General features: G+C 62.6%; 1 protein-coding gene and 1 pseudogene across 3 annotated transcripts in view; both read right to left on the minus strand.

The window, feature by feature from the left end:
• Window positions 1-215: 215 nt before the first annotated feature.
• The window catches only part of COL11A2 (collagen type XI alpha 2 chain), a 29,771-nt gene continuing 12,344 nt past the window's right edge, over window positions 216-17,642 (minus strand). For all 3 annotated transcript variants that reach the window (XM_036248156.1, XM_036248155.1, XM_036248154.1), the window contains 53 exons: window positions 17,511-17,567; window positions 17,298-17,351; window positions 17,159-17,212; window positions 17,011-17,064; window positions 16,776-16,829; window positions 16,571-16,624; window positions 16,448-16,492; window positions 16,268-16,321; window positions 15,823-15,867; window positions 15,601-15,654; window positions 15,369-15,413; window positions 15,136-15,189; window positions 14,867-14,911; window positions 14,618-14,671; window positions 14,470-14,514; window positions 14,217-14,270; window positions 13,462-13,569; window positions 12,464-12,517; window positions 12,146-12,199; window positions 12,014-12,058; window positions 11,880-11,933; window positions 11,751-11,795; window positions 11,568-11,621; window positions 11,416-11,469; window positions 11,199-11,252; window positions 10,697-10,804; window positions 10,222-10,311; window positions 9,989-10,042; window positions 9,574-9,681; window positions 9,343-9,450; window positions 9,154-9,207; window positions 8,997-9,050; window positions 8,705-8,812; window positions 8,418-8,471; window positions 8,123-8,176; window positions 7,861-7,914; window positions 7,662-7,715; window positions 7,237-7,344; window positions 6,875-6,928; window positions 6,646-6,699; window positions 6,456-6,509; window positions 5,740-5,793; window positions 5,387-5,494; window positions 5,244-5,297; window positions 5,048-5,101; window positions 4,702-4,809; window positions 4,520-4,573; window positions 4,205-4,240; window positions 3,979-4,032; window positions 3,621-3,888; window positions 3,003-3,115; window positions 2,498-2,704; window positions 216-1,296 (listed from right to left, as the gene is read on the minus strand). In XM_036248156.1, the coding sequence (XP_036104049.1) occupies window positions 1,156-1,296; window positions 2,498-2,704; window positions 3,003-3,115; window positions 3,621-3,888; window positions 3,979-4,032; window positions 4,205-4,240; window positions 4,520-4,573; window positions 4,702-4,809; window positions 5,048-5,101; window positions 5,244-5,297; window positions 5,387-5,494; window positions 5,740-5,793; window positions 6,456-6,509; window positions 6,646-6,699; window positions 6,875-6,928; window positions 7,237-7,344; window positions 7,662-7,715; window positions 7,861-7,914; window positions 8,123-8,176; window positions 8,418-8,471; window positions 8,705-8,812; window positions 8,997-9,050; window positions 9,154-9,207; window positions 9,343-9,450; window positions 9,574-9,681; window positions 9,989-10,042; window positions 10,222-10,311; window positions 10,697-10,804; window positions 11,199-11,252; window positions 11,416-11,469; window positions 11,568-11,621; window positions 11,751-11,795; window positions 11,880-11,933; window positions 12,014-12,058; window positions 12,146-12,199; window positions 12,464-12,517; window positions 13,462-13,569; window positions 14,217-14,270; window positions 14,470-14,514; window positions 14,618-14,671; window positions 14,867-14,911; window positions 15,136-15,189; window positions 15,369-15,413; window positions 15,601-15,654; window positions 15,823-15,867; window positions 16,268-16,321; window positions 16,448-16,492; window positions 16,571-16,624; window positions 16,776-16,829; window positions 17,011-17,064; window positions 17,159-17,212; window positions 17,298-17,351; window positions 17,511-17,567 (3,765 nt within the window). In that variant the 3' untranslated portion in view covers window positions 216-1,155. The remainder of the gene's footprint in view (window positions 1,297-2,497; window positions 2,705-3,002; window positions 3,116-3,620; window positions 3,889-3,978; window positions 4,033-4,204; window positions 4,241-4,519; window positions 4,574-4,701; window positions 4,810-5,047; window positions 5,102-5,243; window positions 5,298-5,386; window positions 5,495-5,739; window positions 5,794-6,455; window positions 6,510-6,645; window positions 6,700-6,874; window positions 6,929-7,236; window positions 7,345-7,661; window positions 7,716-7,860; window positions 7,915-8,122; window positions 8,177-8,417; window positions 8,472-8,704; window positions 8,813-8,996; window positions 9,051-9,153; window positions 9,208-9,342; window positions 9,451-9,573; window positions 9,682-9,988; window positions 10,043-10,221; window positions 10,312-10,696; window positions 10,805-11,198; window positions 11,253-11,415; window positions 11,470-11,567; window positions 11,622-11,750; window positions 11,796-11,879; window positions 11,934-12,013; window positions 12,059-12,145; window positions 12,200-12,463; window positions 12,518-13,461; window positions 13,570-14,216; window positions 14,271-14,469; window positions 14,515-14,617; window positions 14,672-14,866; window positions 14,912-15,135; window positions 15,190-15,368; window positions 15,414-15,600; window positions 15,655-15,822; window positions 15,868-16,267; window positions 16,322-16,447; window positions 16,493-16,570; window positions 16,625-16,775; window positions 16,830-17,010; window positions 17,065-17,158; window positions 17,213-17,297; window positions 17,352-17,510; window positions 17,568-17,642) is intronic.
• LOC118622085 lies at window positions 10,589-10,686 on the minus strand (annotated as a pseudogene).

Genomic DNA, 17,642 nt, shown 5'->3' on the forward strand with positions numbered 1-17,642 from the left:
CAGAACCAGCCCAGCACCAGTGTCATGCAGAACTGGGGGACCCACTTGAGATTCTGTATGTCAGCCAGTCTTTATGACATCCCAGCTGGACAGGCCCTCCAGGGAACGGGGATTAAGCCTTCCATTCCTGGCTACAGCTCGGGGGAAGAATGGGGGTTGGACAGGGTTAGGTGGGGATCCAAGTAACAACACAAGCATCACACACATACAGCCTAGGAGGAAACAGTCACATTGTTTAACCATCAGTCACAATGGACGCTGGTTATAGGGCTCGACAAGGTCCTGGTGGTCCCTTCCATCCACCTGCCACACATCATCCCTTCAATCACAGGATCAGGGGAGGGGCTGGGCTGGCCGGGTGGCAGCAGGATGCTTAGGGGTCTCGGGGCCGTGGTGACTTCCCAGCTAATATAGAAGATTTTGCTAACTCAGCAGTCTGCTGAGCACAGGCGCCACACACACCCCTCGCGCCGGTTCTCCCCGGGCAGGGCCTGGTCCCCAAGCAGCAGGCTGTTTCCGCAAGGCCCAGACCAAGTGAAGAGAGCAGCTGTGTAGGTCGGGAGCCAAACACTTGTACATGGAGAAGAGAGAGCCCTGAGGCAAAGGAGACCGTATATTCCAATGTTCACAGTGGGTGCTACAGGTGGGTGTGAGGGAGCGGGGTTCGGCCCCAAACCCCCACAGTCACTGAGGAAAGCCCTGAGGCAAGGACGAGGGCACCGGGGACTCTTCCCTGGAGAGCCCCGTTTCCAAAGTCCGCTGATTTGTGTTGGCATTTCTTTCTTTATCTTTGTTATTTAGTTTTCCACTCTTTAAATAATTAATATAATTACTTTTAAATACAAAATACACAGTGTCCTTTCTCTTCTCTTCTTCTTGTTTGGGATGGTTGGGAGGTGAGTTTTAAATAAGTGTGTCAGCTGTCTAACAGGTCACAGGCTCCACGTGGGAGGGCCACGAGCCCAGACGCCACCCTTCCCTGGGTGGTCCGGCACCCACTTCACCCTCCCCTGGTCTGCCCTGACTGGGGGCTCTCAGTGCCCCGGCCCAAGGCCCCCAGATGGTGAGGAGCCCTCCTGGGAGGCAGCACGGAGCTGATGCTGCGGGGTTCCAGGTGGGCCTGGTTTTGACTGACAGGGTCAGACAGAGAAGGTCCTAGCCCATGAAGCAGACAGGCCCCAGCAGCACACCTCCCCTCCTCGGGGGGGCCCCCAGGTCTGAGAAGGAGGCGTCCAGCACTGGCAGCTGCTCCAGCACAGGTGTCCGCACCTCCAGCACCGTCCGGCCTTGTTGTGTCTGGAGGGGACAACGAGAGGGGAGTGAGCTCTGTGGAGGGGCCACACCCCAGGCTGGCCTCTCCTCTGAGCTCCCTGAGAGCTGTCCCCCAATCGCATCACGTGTTCAGACTTGACAAATTTTCCTGCAGAGTCAGAAGTGGGAAAGGCAGAGAAGTTGTATGTGCCTGTGTGTGGTGTGTGGTGTGTGTGTATGTGTGTGTGTGTGTGGTATGTGTGTGTAGAGTGGGTGTGTGGTGTGTGTGGTATGTGTGTGGTATGGGTGTGGGGAGCGTGTGTGTGGTGTGTGTGTGGAGTGTGTGCTATGTGTGTGGTATGTGTGATGTGTGTGGTGTTTGTGTGGTGTGTGAGGTATGTGTGGTGTGTGTGGTATGTGTGGTGTGGTGTGTGTGGTATGTGTGGTGTGGTGTATGTGGTGTGTGTGGTGTGTGAGGTATGTGTGGTGTGTGTGGTGTGTGTGGTATGTGTGTGTGGTGTGTGTGGTGTGTGAGGTGTGTGTGGTGTGTGTGGTATGTGTGTGTGGTGTGTGTGGTATGTGTGTGTGGTGTGTGTGGTGTGTGTGTGGTGTGTGTGGTGTGTGTGTGGTGTGTGTGGTGTGTGAGGTATGTGTGGTGTGTGTGGTGTGTGTGTGGTGTGTGTGGTGTGTGAGGTATGTGTGGTGTGTGAGGTGTGTGTGGTGTGTGTGGTATGTGTGTGTGGTGTGTGTGGTGTGTGTGTGTGCATGCACACCAGTCTGTGTGGCTTTGCAGTTGTCTTTGAGATTGTCTGCCTGCGGTGGTGATGTGAGTCTGTGTGACTCCACAGGGATGTGTGTATATGTGACTTGGGGGGGCCTGTGTGATATTAGCTCACATGATTCCACATGTGGGTATGCCTGTGTGACCCTATCCAGGTGACACTGGGGGTGTATGCACAGATTGGGGGTATCTGTACCTCTGTGCCTACATGGGGGTGTTGCCCACCCCCAACCCCCCACTCCCATGCCTCTGCTGGGCAACCTCTGTAAATGTGTGTATTCAGGTAATGCTGCTCTCTGCACACAGGTGAACCCCACTTCCATCTCCCACCCCCTCACCCCACCTGAGCTCCCTCAGCTATAGCTCAGGGCAGCCAGGCTCCTGCTCTCCCTGGTGCCCCTGCCCAAAGCGTCTCCCTGCAGCTGAGCTGGGATCCGCCCCTGCCGGGCCCTTCCTGCTTCCCACCTGACAGCCATCTCTGAATTCTTTGACATAGGGGCTGGTGTCTGGGCTCAGCTCATCCTCATTGGCCCCCTTGAGCTTCAGGGGGCCTTCCCGGGCCACCCCAGAGCACGGGTAGGAGACGTCCTGGTGGGCGGAGACGCTGAGCAGCCGCAGGAAGGTGAGCTGGACCACGCCTACCGGGGAGCCCTCGGAGTCCACGTAGGAGAACTGGCCGGAGGGGGGGACTGTGGTCAGCCCCGCAGGGTGGCCAGAAGAGAGCGGCTGGGCAAGGCCCTGAGCGGGGACTCGGCAAGAGGAAAGGGCTGGGGGGAAATGAGGGGCCCAGGGGAGCCAGGAGACTGGGCGGCCCAGGAAGGAGGGAAGCGGGCATCAGGGGCCGGCGGAGGGAAGGAAGGGGGCGCAGGAAGAGAGAAGCCGTAGTCTCAGCAGGAGCAACGCCAGGGGCCCGGTCCCATAAACCCAGAAACCGCTCCACCCTGACAGGGAGAGGCCGGCCGGCTGTCACCTGTGTGACATCATCCCGAGGCAGCACACAGGTCTCCCCTCCCGCCGTGAAGTTGCAGAACACCCGGAAGGCATCCCTGGCACAGCCCTGGTTAGGGTCGACCCAGTATTCTCCTGTTGGGTGAGGAAGAGGAAGGCTCAGGGCCCTGAGCGCTCAGACCCAAGATGCTCTTTACACCCACATTCCGACTCTCCCAGCCCCCTGCTCTCCACCAGAGCCCCTAACACAGCCCCCCACTTCAGTTTCCCTCGTCACCTACGTGCCCACCCCATCCCTGATACCCTGACTCCAGCAGCACCCCCAGGCTCCTGACTAGACGGCGGACCACGCATGTGTGGCTGTAGGTTCGCACACGTGTCCGTCTGTGTGAGTGCACACACGGGTGCACACACATACGGTCATCTACTCCCGTGGACAGCAGGCTGACAGCCGGCAGGTGCACACTGGCAGGACCAGACCAGTCTCTAGTTCTGAAGTCATTCTGACCTGGTTGGTGAGTAGCCACTGTTCCAGTCCCCTCATCCCCACCCAACACCTTCCCCAAGACTCCGGCCGCCCACTCTGCTTGTCCACGCCACGCTGCTGCTAATACTTTGTGTTCCTGAGGCTGGCACTGACCATCGGGCAGCTCTGGGTGGCAGAGCTTCAGGTCCTGGCAGGTGCGAGCAGGGCTGTCCTGGGTCCCCGTCGGCCGCCTCATCTGCTCTATCTCCTCCCGCAGGGAGTCCAGAGAGCCGAAGATCTCCTCCAGGCCCCCAGGACTACCCGGGGCGCCCCCAGTCGGCACGGCCTCGTCTTCCTGCATCAGGCGACTTCCGTCCACTGAGCGCCGAGTCTTCTTGGGCATCTGGATGGGCAGGGGCTGGATCACCTCCCCCGGGGGGCCCTGGGTGGAGGGACAGGTGGAGAGTGAGGGTGAGACAGAGAAGCTGAGGACGGGGACCATCAGAGAAGCAGGCCATGACTCGTAACTCACCGGGTGTCCTGGAGGGCCCTGGACGCCCTTCTCGCCCTTGGGTCCAGCTGGGCCCTGCCAAAGGAGGAAATTAGGTCATGGAGGAGTCAAGGTCACAGAAGGGTCAACTCAGTATCCAGGCTGGAAATGAGGGCCTCCACTGGGGGAGCACTTGGCTCTGGAGAGACAGTGCCAAGTCCAGCCTGGGGGAAGGGGTAGAGGTCAGGGCTGGCTGGGGTTCACTCACTGTGGCTCCTTTGGCTCCCTTGGGGCCAGCAGGTCCCTGTAAAATGAAAACAAGAAAGAAATGGTCACCACAGGGGTGGCCGGGACACAGAGGAATGGAGAAGCAAGGTCACACGTCCAAGCTCAGCGGGATTCCCACAGGAGGCGCAGACAAGGGAACATGGGGACGTCTGGGAGAACTTGCAAGGGTGGGGGAGGCAACACTACAGATGTGAGGACACACAGGGGAAACTGAGGCCTATGCTTGGCAGGCTGGCAGTTGCCATGGAAGCCATTGGTTTGGGGGATTTAGTGGAGGACAAGGCGGGGTACTCACAGTGAGACCAGGGGGCCCTCCAGGACCAATGGGGCCAGAGGCTCCTGGGATACCCTAGGAAAGGGAGGGCCTCATTCAGCTGGGCTCTCCTCCCCACCCTTCCTCACCCCATCCTGAGTCCACCGCAACCCCTCCCCCATCCGCATCCCCCCAGACCTTCCAGGACCACGTCCTCTGCTCACCGTCTCCCCCTTCTGTCCAGCGGAGCCCTGAGGGCCAGGAAGTCCCCGATCACCCTTCTCCCCCTGCTCCCCAGGGGGCCCGATCAGTCCAATGAGACCTGGGTGACCCTGGAGAAGAGGACAGGTGGTCAGGGATGCAGAGGGGACACATGGGTGCTGGAGGAGACCACGCGGTCAGGGCCCGGAAGACGAGGGACTCAGCACCGGGCTGTGAAGCCCTCCTGAGGAAGGACCCCAGAGACCTGGTTCTGGAGGCCTGGAGCTCAGCAGTGGGAGCTCAGTGTCCCCCAGGACTCGGGGGTGAGGGCCAGGGGGAGAGACACCTGGCCACCTGTCTGTCACTCACCTTCTCTCCCTTGGCCCCAGCATCACCGCGGAGGCCAGGAAGCCCCGGAGGTCCCTGTGGGGAGACAGAAAGTCACTCTTTCCAGGAAGAGCTGAAACCAAGCTCTCCGCCCACCGATTCCCACTTCCTCCAGGCTTCAGCTCCATGCCCACTGCCTCAGGGCGCCCCTCACCCCACCCACCCCGTAGTCACTCACCACAGGACCTGGGGGCCCAGCCTGACCTGTGGCTCCAGGACGACCCTGCTGGCCCTACAGATTTGAGGAGACCACAGAGGTCAGGAGGAGTCCCCTCCGTGGCACCTCACCCTCCAACCCAGCCTCTCCACTCCGTGACTCACCACTGAGCCCGGGAGCCCCCTCAGACCATCAGGACCAGGTTTCCCTGCTGGGCCTGAAGGACCCACAGGGCCTGTCTTTCCCGGGGCACCCACAGCACCAGGATCTCCCTGAAACACAAGGAATGTGTCCTAAGGGACAGAAGGGGGTATAGTGGGGGCAGGGAGCCCAAGGTAGAAAGGGTGAGGCAGGAAGTGGGGCCTAAACAGTAGGAGCTCTAGGGACAGGAGCAAGTATAGGGAACCCCGCTCCCACCGGGGCTCAGTGTGGGGGAGGTGGACAGAGGAGTGGAGGAGCAAAGAAATGAACAGAAGGTAGAGGGAATGTTCCAGACTCCAGGCCACCTCTCCCTCACCTTGGCTCCTTTCTCTCCTTGCCGCCCCTCAGGACCAGGTGTGCCAGCAGGACCCTGCAGAAGGAAGCAGGAAGGGAGAGCGGATGAGGGCGCACAGGCCCTGCACGGGCGGGCGGGCGGGCGGTGAGGGCCGGGTGAGGGCGCACAGGCCCTGCACAGGCGGTGAGGGCCGGGTGAGGGCGCACAGGCCCTGCACAGGCGGTGAGGGCGCACAGGCCCTCCACGGGTGGTGAGGGCCGGGTGAGGGCGCACAGGCCCTGCGCGGGTGGTGAGGGCCGGGTGAGGGCGCACAGGCACTGCGCGGGTGGTGAGGGCGCACAGGCCCTCCACGGGTGGTGAGGGCCAGCACAGCTGGGCCAGCTGCTCACGGACTGAGTGGTTCTAAGCATTTGGTGAAGAGCCTCTTAGTGCCCCTCTCCTGCCCCAGCAACTGAAGGGCAAACCCCTGGCCCCTCGGGGCCTCCTCTAGAAAGCCAGCCCCTTCCTCCAGTGTCTATTCTGATTACTGGGAACACACTACCACCCGGTAAGAACTTTCGTACCAACCCCAGGAACAAACAATCCCGAATGTGCACAAACAGTCCCTAAGTACACTTAGGAGCATGTGCTGCCTCCCGGACCACCCAGACACCAGGCATCTCCCTGCCCAGCGCACCGCCACCGCCCACCCTGCCCACGGACAGCCCCTGAGGACCCCGGGTGTCCATTTCACTTACCCGCTTTCCAAGTGGTCCAGGGGGTCCATTCTCCCCGGTGGGACCAGGGGATCCCTGGGGAAGGAAGCATAAGGGTGTGTGAGTGTTTAGCCTCCAGACAAGGGACCCCTCAGGAGTGGGGCAACGAAGAGGATCAGTGGGTCTGAAGGCTTGGGCTCAGTGGTGGGGGAGGGGGTGACGGGTCGCTCACAGGCTGCCCTGGCTCGCCATCCTCTCCACGGTCACCCTTCGCACCATCTTGGCCCTGCAGGGATGAAGCAAGGTCAGAGGGGCCCAGCCTGGCTGGTATCACCTGAAAACTGCCGATCCCCCGTCACTGCAGCTGCCCGGCCATGGCCCAGCTTCCACCGGCCATCAGCCCCACAGAGGCCCTGTGAGCCCACCCCCTTTGTCCCTTCCCCCCACTGGGCAAGACTCACCCGAGGGCCACCTTCTCCAGGAGGGCCAGGGTCCCCAGGAAAACCAACGGGGCCCTAAGGCACAGGGAGAACGAAAGTCAGGCTCGCAATGCCTGAGCCCACCCAGAGCCGACACAGACCCAGGCACATGCCCACTCTCCCCCTCTACAAGCAGCGCCCACCTGCACCCTCCCCGTGCTCCCTGCTGCTGATGCTCTGGGTACTGACCAGAGGCCGGCTCTCACGTTCTTTCACTCTGGATCCTAGACTCCATATACCTCCCCAGGAGACCCTGTTAGGTTCCCCACACCCCAAGATCTTCACACACATTCCCTGGCCTCCCATTCACAGGACCCTCCTCTCAGCCCCTCCCCCAAACTCACAGGGTTCCCTTTGGGGCCATCATCCCCGGTGGGGCCTTTAGGCCCTGGGGGTCCCGCCTCTCCGGGCTGCCCAGACTCTCCTTTCTCTCCGCGCTCTCCGCGTGGGCCCTGGAAGACCAGCAGAGGGTTCAGACGGTACCAAGGGGTCTTGAAGATCCAGGATGTAGCCCTGCTTCCGAGACACCTTCAGCCTCCCCCAGTCTTCCAGTGACAGGGTACACACAGAAAGGCAAGCCCATGGGGGTCCCCTGGCCCCTCTCCCCTTTGAGGAAAGGGTGGCAGGGTTCGCTCGACCCAGCAACAGGCCCCACAGAGGAGGGCACAGGCACCTGGGTGGAGGAGGGTCAGCCCAGGAAGCCATGGAACAGTGGGGGTGGGGTGAGGGTGAAAGGGATGGACAGGGATGCCCCAAAGCCATTGCTCACCTTGCCGCCTGGTTCCCCCTGGACCCCGGGAGACCCTGACTCTCCAGGCTCCCCCTGCAAGGAGAATATGGTCAAAATCCTCCTACCCCCAAAATCCTGATAGTCCCCACACCTCATTCTCTTTTGACCCCCAACTAAAGTTGGCAGAAGTCCAAGTCCCATGCCCTCTAAGACCAGGCCATCCCCCCTTCCTAGTTACCTTCTCTCCAGGGGGACCCAGGTTCCCAACACCTCCTGGGGGACCTTGAGGACCCTGGAAGAGGAACAGAAATAAGGTCATAGCTCGGGGGGGGGGGGGTGCCGTTCCAGGGACCGGGCCGGGTGAGAGCCCAGGTCACAGGGGTGACAGTGGGAGGCTTTCCAGGGCCAGGCCCCTGGAGAGGAGACCAGTCTGCAGTCTGGGAAAGAGGCAGAGGACTGGCCGCATGAGCCTGAGGGGACAGGAGGCCGAGAGGACTCACATCAGCTCCATTGGGGCCAGCTGGGCCTCGAGGTCCTGGGGGGCCAGGTGGTCCCTGGGGAGAAACAGAGATAGCAGGGCTGGGGCAGGGAAGAGGGAGACAGTGCTGGGTGCAGTGAATCGTGGGGGGTTGGGCAGGCAGAGATCCTGGGCGGAGCAGAGGAGGAGGGCAGCCAGGCCAGGGGGCAAGGGCCAGTGGCAGTGGGGTGCTGGGGTGGGCTGGGTGGGCGGGGGGTGACTAGCAGGTGGGGCTGGGGCCAGTTGGGGTCACACACCATCAGTGGGGTCACACTCACCATCGGGCCCACATCTCCTGTTTCTCCCTTCTCCCCTGAGGGGCCTGGCAGACCCTGTGCAGGTTTACATGACACAAGTGCAGGTGAGCAGCCGCCCCAGGCCCCCAGGCCTCCCTCAGATCCCACCTGCCTGCCCCAGGCCCCCACCCCCTCCCTCAGATCTGACATGCTCACCCCAGTGCTCACCCCAGCTCCCTTCCTCACCAGAATGGGGCAGACCCCAGCTCCTGACCCCAACTCTCAGCCTGTCTCTACCCCACCCCCACAACTTCACCCCGCCAACTCACCTGTAGGCCGATGGGTCCTGGGGGCCCATTGAATCCTCTTGTTCCTTCATCACCTTTGGCTCCAAAGTGTCCCTGGGGTCCCCGGGCTCCGGGCTCCCCATCTGCTCCCTGAGGTGGGGGAAGGCAGGGAATAGGCCCAGGGATGGCTGTGGCCAGGTGTTCTCTATCCACAAATCCCACACAGAGCTGGGCAGCCGGCCCAGAGCCCTGCTCCCACCCCATCCCCAAAGGCAATGGGAGCTGTGGGGACGCAGGGGCCTCTGGCAGGACGGGCTGGGCATCCGTCACTCACCGCTGCTCCGGGCTGCCCCACAGGGCCGATGGGTCCCGGGGGTCCAGGAGGGCCCTGGGGGAGAAGAGAGAGTCAGAGACATCCAAGACCGGGAGAGAGACCCGGTGCAATGAGGTTGAAGGCCAGAGGTCAGAAATCAAAGGTCACAGACACTTACATGTTCACCCTTGTTCCCTTTAGTGCCCTTCTGTCCAGGGTCTCCCACCTCGCCCTGGAAGGAGGGGCAGATGAGATGTTAGGCAAGGAGGTGGGGAGGCGGGGGACAGTCATGAGAGGGTGGGGCTGTGCCCAGATCTGCAATCTCATCTGGAGAGAATTTGGGTTCGGAGGCTGTGGGTTCCCTCACCTTGTCTCCGTCCTCTCCTGCCACGCCGGGGGGTCCAGCAGGACCAGGAAGCCCCACCGGGCCCTGCACCCCATCGCGGCCAGTCGGACCAATGGGGCCCTTCTCGCCCTGTGGGAGCGAAGAGAGGAGTTGTGACTTAAAGATGAGCCTCAGCCTCAAACACCCCACAGGAAGCCCTCTGTGACCCAGCAGCTCACAGACCCCCTCCCCGGACCCCCGACACACACTCACCGGGACACCTTTCTCTCCCGCTGCTCCAGGGGGACCCTGAGGCCCTGGGCGCCCTGGGGGGCCAATGGGTCCCCCAGATCCTGCTGCACCTCGTTCCCCAGGGGAACCCTAAGAGAGGAAATGAAGTCAGACCCCGAGGAGACCACAGAGTACACACACCAGAGGACCCCTGAGCAGGTTCCCAGGATTCAATGGGCCCCCTGGACCCATCGGCCTACAGGTGAGTTGGCCGTGTGAGGTGTGGGGGTGGGGTGGAGGCGGGCTGAGAGTTGGGGTCAGGTTCCCGCATCAGCGATGTCACACTGACCCTGCAGGCCTGTGCACAGCCCAGGCCCGGACCCAGACACCACTCTTCACTCTTCCTTACCCGCCCCTGTCCTGGTTCCTCCCCAGTGCCCCAGGACCCCAGACTCACTGCAGGGCCCGGGGGACCAGCCGGACCTTCATTTCCCTTCAAACCGGGTCCGCCCTATGAACCAGAGATTTGGAACAACAGGTGTGAGGCAGGAAGGTGGGCACCACAGGGACGGGGTCCAGGAGACGAGCAGGGTTGGGGTGGGGCCAGGCTCAGAGCGGTGGGAGTGGGGCGACTTGGGGGACGCCGGGATTCAGTGACTCATCACAACCGGTCTGGGGGGTCACACTCACAGCAGTGCCAGGGAGGCCTCTCTCTCCTGGGAAGCCCCTCAGCCCGGCGGGACCATCCTTCCCGGGGGCCCCAGGAGGACCAGGGTCACCCTGAAGGGAAAGGAAAAGTGATGAGCCAGAGCCATGCTCCCAGATTATGCAGAGAGACCTCCGAGCCCCTCAAATCCCCAGCCCTGTTCCCCAGCGTCCCCTCTGCCCAGCCCCTCACTGACCTTTTTGTTCTAATTGAATTTATTGAGGTGACTTTGGTTTGTAGAACCATACGGGTTTCGGGTGTACAACTCAACAAAACATCACCCGCACACTAGATCGTGTGCCTATCACCCCACGCAAAGCCTCTTTCCATCCCCACTCCCCCACTTTGCCCAAACTTGTGGATCACTTCACGAATTTGCATGTCACCCTGGCACAGGGGCGAATCTTCTCGGTATCGTTCCAACTTAGTACACGTGCTGCTGAAGTGACCCTCACTGACCTTTGTCCCTTCTTTTCCAGCTGTCCCCGTCAGTCCCTGCTCTCCTGGGGGCCCTGGGGGGCCTGGATGACCTCTCTCCCCCATGGGCCCGGTTTCTCCTGCTGCTCCCTGGGAAAGAGACAGAGAGACTCCAATCTCAGACCCTTCACCCACTGTCTGCCCAAAGCGGCCTCGCGGGCCACCCTAAAATACCCCTCTGGAACGCTTTATCCCTGCCCCAAAGCTGCCGGGAGACTCCTGGGGCTCCCCCAGGCCAACACTGGGGTTTCGGTGCCCAGCGTGGAATACCACACCCCTTGAGTCCCCGCTGTGGAGCTGGCTCTTCTCTGAGCCCGGAGGGTGAGCACTGGCCCAGGAAACGGACTGAAGTCAGCATCAGAGCTCCAACCCCAGCCCCCCATTGCCCGCCCCTGGCTCCAGGGCAGGGCTTGTGCTGGGAACGGGAAGGGCAGGCACACCGACTCCAGGTCTGGGGTCCACTCCCTCCGGAAGGCAGACATACCTGAGGTCCTACCACCCCTGGGGGGCCAGGGGGGCCGGTCTTCCCTTGGAAACCCTGAGAAGAGCGGAGGGAGCAGTCAGAAGACGTGGTCAGGCACAGACTGGGATGGAGCCCAGGTTGCGGGAGGAAGGGCAGGTCATCATCACGGCCTCGGAGCTCCCGGGGGCCTTCCACCAGCACTGGGGTTCGAGGACCGAGGGGCCAGGGCATCACTCACCACTTCTCCTCTCTGGCCCGGGTGCCCTGGCAGCCCATCCTTCCCAGGGGGGCCCTGGAAGGGGTGCAGATACCAGGTGAATTCTAGGCAGGGAAGGGAATGGAGAAAAACTCAGAGAACCAAGGCAGGCCAGAGGCCAGAGGTCAGCTTACCGGAGGTCCTTTGGGGCCAGGAAATCCGTTGGGGCCCTGAGGCCCAGGGAGACCCTAGAGACAGAGCTGGGCTGAGTGTGGAGGTCGGGGTGGGGCTGGGCAGGGACATGGGTGCCCCTGGGGGAGGAGCTGCTCCGGCTCCCTGAGGAGGGCGGGGCCGGGACACCCCCCCGGCACACTCACCCTTTCTCCTGGGGGCCCATGGGGGCCATCACCACCCGAGGTTCCCTGTGGGGGAAACAGAGTCAGAGGAGCTGTGAGGGTGCTGGGGTCAGGAGCAGACCAGTGAGGAGCCCCGTCAGGACCACTAACCTTAGCTCCAGACTTTCCAGTGGCGCCCCGGGGTCCCCGCTGACCCCGCGGACCCTAGAAGAGGAAGAGGAGTTGTCAGAAGAACGCACGCACCCCTCTGGATCCTGAGCCACAGGTCTCCCCACTGCACTCACCGTGGGGCCCCGCTCTCCCCGAGGCCCTGATCTCCCCGACAGGCCCTGGTGGGAAGGAAGCAGAGGGGCATATGAGGACCGGTCTCCACACGGAGTGGCCCTTCACCCGCACCCTCTCTTTCCCCAGCTCACCCGGGCTCCCTTCTCCCCGCCGGCTCCGGGAAAACCGGGAAATCCTAGGGACCCCTGGTGAAGACAGAAAGGGAAAAATTGAAAAGTCAGGAAAGTGGAGGGCCTAGGAAGGGCTAAGGGGTTCAGGAGAGGCTCGGTGTGGGAGACCTCGCTGTGCCCAGCCAGCCCCTGCTGCCCTCTGGGCCTCTGTTCCCTCCTCTGCGGAACAGGGCGGGCTCCCTTCTCTCCGGGACCCCAATGCTCGGTCAGTCTGTGCTTCCTGCAGTCTGGTGTCCGGAGGGAAAAGGAAGAGGGGGTACAAAGAGAGTGTCACGTCACCTTGGGACCCTGGCGTCCGGGATAGCCAGGCAGACCAGGAACACCCAGCTTGCCCTGCAGAAGGACAGGGGCAGTTAGGAGCGAGAGGGGCCACAGATTCCACTGTCCCTGGAGCCCGACCCTCAGAGCCAGAGCCGGAGCCAGCCCCCACCCAGCACTGTACCCACCAGACCTGCAGCGGTTCACCTCCCGCGGCCTGGGCCGCCTGGCTTCTGTCGCTGTCCTCCCTGAGAGTGACTTCCCCGAGGCCAGTGCCGGGATCTTGTCTCCCCTGTCTGGGGACTAAAGTCTGTCCCTCCATCAGGTCCTCAGGGGCTGCGATCTAGTCCCTGCCTACCTGTCAACCTGGGCTCCACCTCCCTCAGCACACACAGCTGGGGACCCCCTCCGCCCTCTGCTCCTGCTCTGTCCCCCACCTGCAACCTGCCCCCATGTGCAGGGCCTGTTGTCCGAGGCAGCGTGGAGTGGAGCTTGGAGCAGGGGTTCTGCAGCCTGGCTGTCGGGGCTCAGACCCCGGCTCTGCACCCCACTGGCTGAACACTGACAAGCAGCTCGACCTCCGCAGCCTCTGAGAAGCAGGGATGTACAGGTGTGTGGCCCGGGATGGAGGGCAGGAGCCCGGCACTGGCCCGTGCCCCTGAGGGAGGCCCTGAAGGCCTCAGAGCCACCAGCTCCTCTCCTCCCCGGCGCTGGCAGGCGCCCCGAGAGCCCCTCTCCCAGAACCCTCTGCCCTGCACCTGCATTCACCCCGCAGCAGCCTCTCTGCCTTGTCCCCCTCAAGCTGCTGTAAACTCTGTGATGGGACTGTTCCTTGACTTGTCCATCGCCCCTCAGCCCACCAGTGCCCAGGAGGTGCCACGCAGAGCAATATGGTCGTCTTCGATGGACTTGCTGACTCCAGCTGCTGGCAACCCCACGCCCACCCTGATCCCAGTGCCCGGCCCTCGTCCCCTCCATGTCCCTAGAGGACACAGACACAGATCCCTCGTCCCTGTCACCTTCTCGCCCAGGAGCCCAGGGGGCCCAGGGTCTCCAGTGGGTCCAGTGCGTCCCTTTGGCCCCTCGGGGCCGTCCTCTCCTCTGGAACCAGGGACTCCAACCTCGCCCTGAGTGAGAAGGTGGGAAAGGTGAGTATTGGGGGTGGGGGTGGGCCCCAAGGTGAGAGGTAGGCCCCAGAGCGGCTGAGTGGTGTTGGCGGGAGTCCCAGAAGCTACTGTAGGACAGGGAGCCGCAAGGGGAAGGGAGGCTGCTGTGGCTGCAGGGACACAGACCCTGGGGGTGCAGGGATCAGGCCCCGAGGGCAGAGCACTGGGGGTGCTGTCTGCCGGGATCGGGCCCCGAGGGCAGAGCACTGGGGATGCTGTCTGCCGGGATCGGGCCCCGAGGGCAGAGCACTGGGGGTGCTGTCTGCCGGGATCGGGCCCCGAGGGCAGAGCACTGGGGATGCTGTCTGCCGGGATCGGGCCCCGAGGACAGAGCACTGGGGGTGCTGTCTGCCGGGATCGGGCCCCGAGGGCAGAGCACTGGGGGTGCTGTCTGCCGGGATCGGGCCCCGAGGGCAGAGCACTGGGGGTGCTGTCTGCCGGGATCGGGCCCCGAGGGCAGAGCACTGGGGGTGCTGTCTGCCGGGATCGGGCCCCGAGGGCAGAGCACTGGGGATGCTGTCTGGGCATCAAAGCAATCAGCTGGGGGCTCCAAAGTGAAGGATCATTAGGACTTAGAATTGGGGGGCCCGTGGGGGATTTCTACTCACCCTGTCACCTTTCACACCCATGTCACCTTTGAACCCGGGAAAGCCATCGTCGCCCTGAAAAAATTGGGAGTGAGAGGACACCCCCATGACGGGGTCAGGAGGTTAAAATGGAGGGTTTCGGAGAACGGGGTGGAGGGTCGATCCAGGAGCTGAGGGACAGCGTGGCCGGCAGAAGGGCGGAGGTGGGAACGGAGGGCCGGAGGTTGGCGGAGGCAGGATGGAGGTGTTGGCAAGTTGGGGGCACATTGCTCACCTTTTCACCCTTATGACCCTTCAGACCTCGAATTCCGTCCACACCCTAGAATTAGACAGGGGCAGAGACGAGGTCAGGGATGGAGCCTGGGTGGGAAGGACTGAGCTCCTGAGACCCCAAATGTCCTTTATCGCCCAGCCGGTCTGACCTTGACACCTCGAGGTCCCGGGTATCCTAGAGGACCCTGCGGTCCAGATGGACCCTGGAAGAAGAAAGAGGCATCTATGAAGGGGTCACAGGTGTCGCTGTGGGGGCCTCAGGGTGAGGAAAAACAGACGTGACACTGGAGAGCAAACGCCCAGAGCCGCGGTGACGACAAGACGGGGGAACCCGAGGACTTGGAGAGCCGAGTCGGGGTGGGAACCCCAGAAGGAGAAAGGAGGCCTGAAGATCTCACCTGGTTTCCTTTGGTTCCAGGGGGACCTTCCTTCCCAGGGTGACCCTGGGGGTAAGGAAGAAGAATGTGACCACTGGCCCCTGTCACCTTCCCTGTACCCCTCTCCACTTCTTCAACCCAAATTCCCCTGTGACCTGACAAAGCCACTGACCACGGGCAGGCACCATCGGTGTCCTCCCAGTGCAAGGACACAGTACAGACAGTCCCTGAAGGTCCGATCAGTGGGGAGGAGGGTCGGGGACCTGGGGTAGGAAGTGCGGGCCACTCACCGGGAGTCCGTCGGAGCCAGGCATGCCCGGCAGCCCTGGCTTCCCTCGAGGACCCTGCAGGAGGATGAAAAGGTTCAGGGTCACCGCGAGGGGTCAGGTCTGAACATGGCTAAAGTCCCAGCCTGACATTTAGGGCCCACCCGAAACAAACACACACACACACACTCACACTCACACTCACACACAGTCACACACAGTCACATTCCCTGTTCCCAGGTCACTGTGCCTCTCACCTTCTCTCCATGAGGGCCAATGGCACCCTGAGGCCCAGGCAGACCCTGCACACAGGGAGAGAGGAGTCACTGGGGCCCACGGGGTAGGGGCTCTCTCCTCCAGCAGCACCCCCATTCCGAGCAGAAGCAGTGAAGACTCCACCCTTTAATGTCCTGTTCCCCTCGGGGTCTGACCCACGGCGGAGGCCCAGGGCAAGTCACTGAAGCCGGAGAGGGAGTCGCCAGGACTCACCTGGGTCCCGGGAGTGCCCTGTTGTCCAGGAGGTCCTGGCTCTCCCTGGGGCCCCTAGAAACAAGCAACCAGGCAAGGATAAGGGGATGGGGACAACAGCAGGGTGGAGGCTGGAGTCCCAGTGGGAATATCCAGAGTGGGCTCCACTGGCACAGGGAGCAGGAGGCTGGCAGGGAACTCGGGGGCAAAGTGCAGGGTGGAAGCGCCCTGCCTGTCACTCACCAAGCTCCCTTTGGGACCATGGGGACCATCCATGCCTCGGACTCCCTGAAACATGAGAGGGGTGTGAGGAGGTGAGGAGGCCAGAAGGCAGCCTGCCCAGGGAGGGCACTGTGGTTTCTGAGGGGCCTGGACATTCCAGAGGGTGAGCCAGGGCCCAGGCCCGGGTAGGTCCTCCAGCTCATCCCAGCACTAAGCAAACAGCCGGCCCAGATCCGCAGGGCAGGGCGTGGGTCTGTGGGTTTGTGGGTTTTTGTTTTGTTTTTCTTGAGGATATTTTTTTGTGCTATTCTCAGAGCCTTTGGTGCCCTGCACCATAAGTCCCTAAGAGGGCCCGTGGGGCGTGGGTGCAGCGAGGGGGAGGTGGGGGGGCGGGGCAGCTCGGGAGATGAGATTTGGAGAAATCAGGGAGTAGGATCAGGGTCAGAAGCCAGGGGCAATCGCTTACCGGGGGTCCAGGAATCCCAGGTGGGCCTTTAGGGCCGAGGAGACCTCGAGGTCCCTGCACACAGGTGAGGGAGGGCAGGGCACGCGTGAGACAGAAAAGTCTTCCTTTTCCCCTCCGTGGCAGCCTCTGCGCCCCCAGAGCCCTCCTGCCCCGCCCCCGCACCGGAGCCCCGACACTCACAGACTCTCCAGGCAGCCCCCGAGGCCCAATCTCCCCATCATCTCCCTGGAGGAGGAGGACATGGTGAAGCGGCCTCACCTTCCAGCCCTGTCCCACACCGAGCCCCTGCCCCGCCACACTTACCCGCTCTCCATCCTCGCCAGGGGGCCCAGGAAGGCCCTGGGCACCAGTATCACCCTGGGAAATGGGCAGACAAGTAGGAGGAGCCTCAGAACCCCGACACTGGCCGACATTGGCCCTCTTCAATTACCCAGCGATTTCACCCACCGAGCTCCTGCGGGGACCCTCAGCCTCCCTCGCCTCGAGACTCCTACCCCAGGATACTCACCCTGTGTCCCTTCTCCCCAGGAAGCCCTGGGAGTCCATCAAAGCCTCGGTCGCCCTAGGGGGAAGAGAGGCAGCCCCGTGGAGTCCCAGTCCCTTTCCCTCCCCCGCCCTCCCTCTGTGACCCGAGTGGGGAGGTGCCATTTCGTGAGGGAACCCGGGGAACTCAGTCACCCCAGAAAAGGAAAGCGCTCAGAAGGGGCTAAAGGGGAAGGTCAGAGAGGGACCCATCCTGTCACCTTTGCTCCAGGTTCCCCAGGCATCCCTCGGGCCCCATCAGCACCCGCTCGGCCCTGTGGACACGGGGAGGTGTCAGAGCAAGCAGGGGGAGTCCTCCGTGCTCTGTGCCTCCTCTCCCACCCACCCGCCCCACACTCCCTCACTCACCCTGCGCCCAGCCTTGCCAGGAGGGCCGGTGAGGCCCTGAGGTCCTCTGGGGCCCTGGGGAGGGAAGTGGAGGGCAGGGTTAACAGGGACAGAAAGAGAGGGAGGCGCTGGGCTGGGAACCAGATGGGTGGGGGGTCACCTGGGGGCCTAGGTCTCCGGATTCTCCCTTTAGGCCCGGGCTTCCAGGGTGTCCCTGAGAGGGAAGACAATGGCTATGTTGAAGGACATACCCAACAGTGACCTCAAAACCCTCCCCAAAAGATGCACAATAATTGGATTTGGCCCCTTTCCAGAACTATCCATACTCCCACACACAAAGACAGACCCTCCTACCCCACACCCACCCACTCACCAAGGGTCCAGGGCGGCCTGTGTACCCCATGGGTCCGGGGGGTCCGCGGAGCGCCAGCTAGTGGAGCAGAGCAAACAGCGGAGCTGAGAGGAGGCAGCTGGAAAACTCCCAGCCCCAGGACACCTTCCAAAT

This window comes from Molossus molossus, unplaced genomic scaffold (genome assembly GCF_014108415.1).
Source record: "Molossus molossus isolate mMolMol1 unplaced genomic scaffold, mMolMol1.p scaffold_m16_p_8, whole genome shotgun sequence".
Classification (NCBI taxonomy): domain Eukaryota; kingdom Metazoa; phylum Chordata; class Mammalia; order Chiroptera; family Molossidae; genus Molossus; species Molossus molossus.